The 8,953-nt window shown below is 41.5% G+C and overlaps 1 protein-coding gene across 2 annotated transcripts in view; it reads right to left on the bottom strand.

Annotated features, from left to right (window-relative positions):
* Positions 1–7,629: 7,629 nt before the first annotated feature.
* Positions 7,630–8,953, bottom strand: part of LOC118363593 (platelet-derived growth factor C-like) — an 85,635-nt gene continuing 84,311 nt past the window's right edge. For both annotated transcript variants that reach the window (XM_035744598.1, XM_035744599.2), the window contains exon 6: positions 7,630–8,869. In XM_035744598.1, the coding sequence (XP_035600491.1) occupies positions 8,756–8,869 (114 nt within the window). In that variant the 3' untranslated portion in view covers positions 7,630–8,755. The remainder of the gene's footprint in view (positions 8,870–8,953) is intronic.

The raw sequence follows: 8,953 nt of genomic DNA, 5'->3' as shown, positions 1-8,953 counted from the left end.
TACTGGAAGACAAATGCTTGGCAGCCATTGTTGCATTTCGCTTGTCCTCAAAGTTCTTTATTGCATACCATGTTTCATAAACGCTGGTATGTTCAAACATTGTTCTTTCTCACCTTAAAAGACCATGACGAACCCGATTTTATCAGGTTAGGACGACAAAGAGTTTATTTTAGGCTCACTTAGGCTCAGTGCTGGATATTAAATACTTGTCTGCGTTGTTAACAGGGAAAGGAAACAAGTGGATGAAATATTCAGTATAGACAGAGCGCTCCTTTGATGTGTGCGTCAGCTAAGCCTAAAAGGATATTTAAGGGGCGACCTCTAAGTCCTAGTTTGTGCAATGCGCTAGATCGATTTCCTGCCAAGATACTGTAAATAGACATTTGCTTCAGATTAGCTCCCTGACCATGGAATTGGCGGTGAATATATGCCGTGTTCACGAGAACCTTACATAATTAAGAGGGACATTTTGTTGAGATTTTCCAGGAGCCGATTTGGAAATGTCTGGAAACTTACCCTTAGTAAAGAGGCCGCCCCATGTCGTCAGGAAAGGGTGGTTTCCTAAGTTTGTAAACCTTCACTATTAGAGTAAACTGACTCTGGCCTTTGTTTTTTTTTCTGGCTGACCACATCACTAAAGTAGATTAAAGGACCAGGCCAGTAGTGAGTCGACATGAATGGCACATTTAGGGGACTGCTGACTAGTGCTGTGTAGTGCCTTACATGTGGTCTATGATCCTCCTTTCAAACAGGTTTAAAAGAAAACAGTATTCGTAAAACATTTGACCAGGGGGCAGTTTATGCGTGTGACTAACTACTGAGACTATTTTTAATGTTCCGACAGTAGGCAAGCCAAGACGAAGACATGGAAAGAAAGGGAGTTAGTGTTGGTTTGTGTTGTTCAAGATGAGGCCATTGATAAAATGCTATAACTCTTTTCTGAGTAGGTTTTAGCGTGCATAAGAGTGTTCATAAAATAAAGGTTACATTTAAAAAATGACTCCCTGATATGGAGTGTAAGTTCTTGTTTTTAGGGTGTTCTCTCAGAATCAAGTACATTTTTACTTGTCAAATGTGCCGAATACAACCGGTGTAGACCTTACCGTGAAATGCGTATTTACGAGTCAGTAACCAACAATGCAAAGTCTTTAAAAAGTAAGAATTGAGATCAGAGAATGTTGAGTGATTCTAGCCTAGTCATATCTCCGTTGCACTACCCTGGAATGTGGTAATCCAAAATTAATTACATTTTCTAATTAATATGATTTGCTCTGTTACTGATGTTCCCCTTGTATAGGAAGAAATTATTATCAAGGCACAAGGCGAGACCCAGATGCAGACACAGGAGGCAGATGGTTGGAGTCTTACAATGTTCATTAAGCCAAAAAGGGGTAGGCAAGAGAATGGTCGTGGACAGGGCTGGCAGATTTAAGGTCAGGGCAGGCAGGATGATCAGGCAGGCGGGAAAGTAGTCCAGAGTCAGGCAGGGGTCAAAAAGAGAATAGAAAATGAGTACGGGGGGGAAAAACACACTGGTTGAATTGACTAAACATACAAGACGAACTGGGTGGAGACAATCACAGGGACAGGTGAAACAGATCAGGGCGTGACAATTATAATCATTGACAAATGTTTTCAAGACAAATGCATAAAAAATATATAAATCAATTGTGTGGAAAAAGCTGCAAAAAGGCAGTCCTGATTCGACTGTTATTTTTCCACCTGAACTCACGTACGCACGCACACACACACTACCTCACAATAAGACCTTTTGGCCTTCACGTTGAGTAATGTTACTCGGGATCCCGGGAGTTCCTTTCCTCATTACTTAATGATGCTGTATATAAAAAATCAGATTGAGTTTAAACACTAACTGTTCAGTAGGTTTCTTTTAGGAAGGAATAACAAATGGCATTAAGTCCCATTAATCTCTGTCTGGTGAATCACAGAGAAGCCAAGTGTTTTGCTAATGTTGGGGTGCAATGCTAACATAGAGCGAAGGTAGGTCACACCCACTCTGAGTCATGCCACGAGTGGGTGATGAAAATAAGGAAATGATCCTTGCTATTTTTGGAGGGCTTTGAAGCGACAGGAAGGAATGTGCCCACTCTTGAGGGTCAAGACCAAGCAGGGACCAGCAGATGTAACTGTACATTAACTTTACACTGAGATATTGTAAAACGCTGTCCATCAGAGTTAGCACACACACATTCTATGATTCCCCATTCAGGTGTGTTTGAATCGACTCTTTATGTCCAGCGTGATGGTCCAATCTATTTGGGCTTTTCATTGCCAAGATGACTGTATTGTATGGCATGACATCTATAGAAGAGATGCCTACTCATACCGTACAGGACCGATGTGTTGGTTGGTTAATGCATTACAGAATTCTTAGCAAGGCAGTATTATGCAACTTTCTTGTGAAATGAGAGTTTGAGAAGTCTTGCTTCTCTATATCTATTGAACTACGTACACAGTAGGTCAACACTTTCTCGAATGTTGTGTCAGAAATCTATTGTGGTCAGCGGAGCATGACGTGTTTGGGAGTGAATGGACGACTTTCACAGTTATCAGATCACGGCTAATTTGTCAGAAAGAGGTAGAGAAACTTACTCAACTACCCACTAAGAAACAAAATCCTTATCACTCCCACGAAGACAAACAGAAAACAATAAACTCCAAGTACAAAAAGGTTTACCAGTAACTTACCTCTTCCAGGATGTGTGACGCAGATGGTTCACCCTCTTCCCTAACTTTGACGTTGTGTCCTAATCTGTTTGATTTAAGACTGATTTGATTTAAGATTGTTGTATAAAATCATTATGCCTCCAAGCACGCTACCCACGTCTCATCTCATGAGCATTATTTCCCTGTGTTCACTGTACTCATAGAACTACGCAACAAACGGGAGACGTTCCTCATCCTAGAGCTAAATCACAAAATCAACAAATAAACATGACATTCTTCCCCATATACCCTTGAAAATAACAGAGCCAGTAGTCTATATATATATTTCCCTTTTGAGTGAGGAAACACACGGACAGTTGTGTCTGTTGGGCTAATTCGTCAAGTGTCAGAGAGAGTCTGGGTGTGCATCTATCAGTGTCAGTGGGGGTATGAGACTCTTGGTAGTGGTGTCCCCTGGCCTCCATAGGGAGATCCCAGTGAATGATTAGTGTCGGGCCCCCGGGGCCCTTCGCGGCCCATCTGACCTCCAGAGCCCAGGGCCATATGGAGCAGGCATCTGTCACATGTGAGCAACGCCACGCAGATGACATGCACCACTTCATACGAGTGGTGTGGCAAACAACTGACTGAAGCAGTTGCGTAGCACAGTTTTATAACTAATCTCATGCTATTTTACACATTCTGCCATGAAGCTCAGAGAAAATGTTGTTTTAGAGCAAATTTCCTGCTATTCTAAACATTACTCCATTTTGTCATGGTGCTTAGTTTTGGTTTTGAATAGCTCTGGGTTACATCGAATTAATTCCTGCCTGTGAATTTGATGGCAAATCAGAGCTTTCAAGTCTATAGTCATAGCTAGCTCGCTAGTTAGCTAGTGTGTTTTCGATTTGAATACACCACCCTAATTTTGGTTGTTTCCACAGTCTCCGGACCTATGACAAGGACTGCAATGGAAGGTGAGTTGGCAGTGAGGAATGCATTGTCAGAGGACTACTCCAAAGCTTTGTGCGGCCTCTCATTATTGAGCGACTAACTTCATCTCGTACAAGGCAGTCAGACAACGGGGACGGCGATGCGCCGGTGAGACACCTTGAATGGAAAGTGAACTGTGCTGCCTGAAATGCACATAAATCTGCCCTCCTGCCACTGGAGGACCTGCTCATCTCCTCCCCGTTGACAAACCCCTCCTTCTGCTTAAGCTTTGTGGATCCCTCTCGACTGTCGTCCCATCTGTAGGGGATTGAAACACCCAAAATATGAATTTCTAGCTGACAATTTCTCATAGTCCAGACCTACTCTTCGTTATCAAATCAAATGTTATTTGTCACATGCGCCAAATATCACAGGTGTAGACTTTACTTTTTACTTATTTTTCTTTTCAAGCGTTTTGAGATTTTTTCTGTAATGAAAAGTGCTATAGAAGTTGAATAAATGATCATAATTATTACAATGAGGCTGAGCGAAAATGTAGCAGTTTTAAAGCTAATTTCCTGTAGTTTAAAAAAATTGTATTCATGGCTTATGACGCGTTCATATGCTATCTGGGGGGCCCAACCTTGGGGGGGTGTGTGTGCTACACCAGCGAGCTGCAGGCTCATACAATGTGATTTTCTGAATTTTTGTTTTAGATTCCGTCTCTCACAGTTGAAGTGTACCTATGATAAAAATTACAGACCTCTACATGCTTTCTAAATAGGAAAACCTGCAAAATCGGCAGTGTATCAAATAGTTTTTCTCCCCACTGTATGATATGATATGCTACTTATTCTTTTATCTTTTAAAATCACTTTTTTTGGGATGCACTCCTGTAAACGTAATATGCCTGATGACGTGTGAGTGGAGGAGCTTTTTATTTTAATACAAGTGCATTTTCGTCCAAGTTCACTCTCCTCGCTGCCTCTTCTCGATTACCTTTGACCTTTTCAAAAGGACGCGAGGAAGGATGGAGGAGAGAGGAAGCAGGAGTTGAGAAAATCTAATTGAGAGAAAGCCAGAGATTAAAACCAATTTTATGTCAGAGGGACATTGCATTTTCCAGTACGGCAGCCGCTTGCTAGACACCGCAGCTCTAGGCAGGCCTATAATTATCAATTGCCAATTTGGCTTCTCCATCCATTCACAGACCTAATTAGACATTGGACATGTAGTCTGGAGATGGATACTCAGAACAGTATTTCTGCTAGACAGTACATATAGGCTGTATTAAATTGGCTCAGAAGAGTGCTGATCAAGGATCAGCTTTGCCTTTTATATCTTAATCAATACGGTTATATGGACCAGTGGGATCAGCACTCCAACGCTGACATTCTTTATGAATATGGACCATGGTGGAAAGCTGTTGTGATGTTGTGAGTGCAGTCTGAAACTGTTCCAGGATCTGTGTCTCGGGGAGCCCATGGGAACAAAAAACTCCCAACAGATGGGGCTTATTTTGTACGAGTCTTTTCAAACTGCAATGTATAGTATTCAAGGTCTGTTGAGCTAAGAACTCTGAATGCTAGCAGTACCATGGAACACGGGTGAGGATGGTTCATGTGCTTGGATAAGGAGTGGGGTCTGCACACTTGGGTTCATGCAAGTTTACGATTTCTTTAAATCTGATTTTTTTTCCATTGGTAAATTTTGTCCTAAAAGTTGAGGCCAAGTAGTGGTTGTGGAACATGTCTTGTTACAAAAGAAGAAAGTGAGAAAAGGGGCATTTGAATACCACACACAACTGACCGTGTTGTTTCGTTTGTTTTGCCAGCAAAGGGAGAAAAAAAAAGAAAGTCTGTCCGGGGCCGAGGGAGGGAGTCTGTTTAATATTATAAACTAGTGGAACTCGGCGGGTTTATGCAGTAGCATCTGGCGTCACAGCGGACGTCTGCCAGGCCGTACATTAGATCAGAATAATTGGCTGGGACAGCTATCGGAGACGGACAAGTGAGAACCTCCCCCTGGTTGACCTCATGGCCCAAAAGGGTTGGATGGAACAACGCTGCACAGTTTTTTGATATGTGGTGATACAAGCCCTCCAGTGTGTGGTCACCCATAGACACGTAGAGAAACCAGAGAGACTGTTGAAAGGCATTTTGGGTTTGTGTAATGTTTGGAATGGTTTCGGTCATCGATGGATTTGAAGTACACAATATACAAAAATCAAACCATTCCTTAGATGTTTTTGGAAAGACATTAACGCAATATGCCATGCAGACAACCTGGCCTCCAAACCTTTGGCACTGTACGATGGGTAGAGCAGGTTGGTTGCTGACGTTGCCGAGATGGCCCATCCCAGACTATGCTACATTCTCCAATCTTGACAGAGGAGTCATGGATTTATTCATCGCGCATGCGGGACAGCGTGCATTTACACACTAAATAGAATTACATAACTCTACAGCATGCATGCACACACGCACACACACAAACAATTATCTATTATCTTTTTTTTATTGCCATGGGGCAGAGCAAAAAATGTGCCATTTTATAGCTGATCTCATGCTATTTTATACATTTTGCCATCATAAAATGTGGCTGTTTTGTCATGAGCCTGAGAGAACATTTTGCAGTTTGAAGCTAATTTCCTGTAATAAAAAAATATAATTAATCGTGGCTTTTGATATTCATATGCTATCGGTGGGCCTGACCTGTGCATTTGCAGTTTTATAGCTAATCTAATGCTATTCTACACATTTTGCCATGAGGCTGAGAGAAAAAGCTTGTGGGGCTGTGGGGATCTGTGCTTCGCTAGTGAAGAACTGTACTACTAGTTATATTTCAACAGTAAGGCCTGGATTCAATCAGATCGAGTGTTAACCAGCATTGGCTGACATCCGCATAGCAGATGTTTTGGCAGTGTTGGAGGTATGAGCTGACAGAATCGGTGAGCGGCTACTCGTGTCACAAACCACTCCCCTTATTATCCCTACTGCGTTAGAAATTCAAAATGGTGCTAGAAAGTGTAGGCTCTATCCATGTCAGAAATTTTGACAAAGTAGTCAATTGTTTATTAGAAAACAGTCCCTCCTGCCTGTGATGTTCTGATTTGGTTGAGGGCTGCTCAGCTAAATGTGTCTCTGTCATCAATCAGTTGGTTACTGTTCTTATCGTTTCTCATTCCCCTCCTTTACACAGCAATTATTTTTTAACAGTCTTGCCTTTTCTATTTATTTAATGAATGCAGGGAGAAGTTATATCTAATTGTTTTGTTATAGAGTGGCAATAAAATATGCACATTGGAAATCCAATCAGCCATTACCTTAGCCATTCCTTGATTAAACAACAACTGTGAATGTAATTGTTTGATTATTTTCCGACCTCATTAATTGAGAGACATGAGTAGAGTTCCTAGATTACTGGTGCATAGAACAGCTATTTACACTGATATCTGACAGTGGTGGGTTTTTCACATTGACAGTACCCACTGTTGATGAAATGCACAGTCAGAAAAGTAATTTCCCTGTTTTACATCCTATAATACTTTGTCCATGAAGTGTATACAGTGTCACAACAGGCATACTTAAAAAGGTTGATATCTCGAACCTAAAAGGGTTCTTTGGCTGTCCTAATAGGAGACCCTTTGGGGGGGAAAAACACTTTTGGTTCCAAGTAGAACCCTTTTGTGTTCCATGTAGAACCATTTCCACTTAGGGTTCTACATGGAACTCAAAAGGGTTTTTACTTGAAACCAAAAAGGGTTCTCCTATGGGGACAGCTGAAGAATCCTTTTGGAACCCTTTTTTTCTAAGAGCGTAGGCATGTATGTAGAATGATCTATGACCATAATCCTATTCTGTTCCATGACTGATATGCCACCAAATGTAATTTCTTCAGTCAATATTCCCCGATAATACTCATTTATACCATTACAATAACAATGAGAAACAGACACAATGCTTTATCTTGACACCAACTGAAAGTCCTTATATTGCAGAGGACTATGTCAAAATACAAGTACCCATCTCCAGTAAACACATTGACTGATTTATTTCTACTGACAGATACATACAACAAAATAGATCGTAAAAAGTCATGTTAATTAACTTTGGTATGCAGAGAAGAGAACACACCCACATTTGACATGGTGTGGACATCGAAATGAACATATTTGAAGATGGACACTCAGCAACTGTACAAATGACAGAGAAACGACCATTTCAGCATACAAAAAAAGCATTCTGGACAATAACTTCCCTTTCATTGAACAAATAAATATTGAGTATCCATTCTGTTCCACGCACTAGTTGGGGTTATATGAAGTTATAAAGCAAGCAAATTTTTACACCTTTGCTACGACGGTATGTACGTTGAAATGCAACAAAACTGTACCCACTTGGTTTAAGTGTGCAACTTTATCTCCTCAATGAATACAAGTATCTTTGGTAGAAAAATACAACAGTACAGGAAAAACCATGAAAATGAAATACTTACACATAATATAGTTTGTATCAGTAAGACAGTCAACATTAACATTATGTCACTCCAAAGATCTAATAGATGGGAAAACAGAGGGGAGTGGGGGAATCGCTGATAAAAAGGACCATTATTTTCCTGTTTTATAAGGAGTAATAAAGTACCAGAGGGATTGGCCTGAAGGAAGCTCATTTCTGTACAGAAAAGTACTTGAAGAAGAAGGAGCCCATTTTCCGAGATACTCTCTGGCCACGTGTGTTGAATTTCAACAAGACCCCTTAAAGGATTTGGCACAAAAAAAAAGCCCACAAAAAATGACGCTAAACCGATGCTGCCAAAGATGTCCCTTAGCACCAGTTCCCGATCTCTGAGAGAAGCAAAGGGAGAGCCTTCAGAGAGTGAAGAATGAATAAGATAGGTATATCATTCCTGTCTCTCCAATGCACTCAGTCAGCTACAGGTCCTCCACAGCGGCAAGATCCATCCACAAATGAAGTAGTTCCAGTCAGTTTGTATTCTCGTCCAATTAGCAAGATGAGAAAGGACAAGCAAAGCAATCCCATTTTCTCCTCACTCTCAATGGAGATGGTTAGGGTTTGCCTGGGAGATGCTGGAAGACACGTGCAGTTTCGAGTGTCTCCTGGGATGCCGGTGGCACCGGTACACAGGTTTGAGATCAGTCCCAGTCGTCTTTGCAAACACAGTCGCAATCCTCGTGGTGTTCCAAGGGCACATCGGTCATCGATTTCTGCAGGCCTCGGCCCCCGCTTCGGTGCTTCAGCAGGAGAACCTACAGAGAGTGGCAAGCCAGAGCTCAGATTGAGAGTTTGGAACAGGCACTGCACCAAAACAACTTCAAACACATTGACACGTG

Source organism: Oncorhynchus keta, chromosome 30 (assembly GCF_023373465.1).
Source record: "Oncorhynchus keta strain PuntledgeMale-10-30-2019 chromosome 30, Oket_V2, whole genome shotgun sequence".
NCBI classification, from domain to species: Eukaryota; Metazoa; Chordata; class Actinopteri; order Salmoniformes; family Salmonidae; genus Oncorhynchus; species Oncorhynchus keta.
Note: the sequence above shows the minus strand (reverse complement) of the source record. Positions and strands in the feature narration are given on the sequence as shown.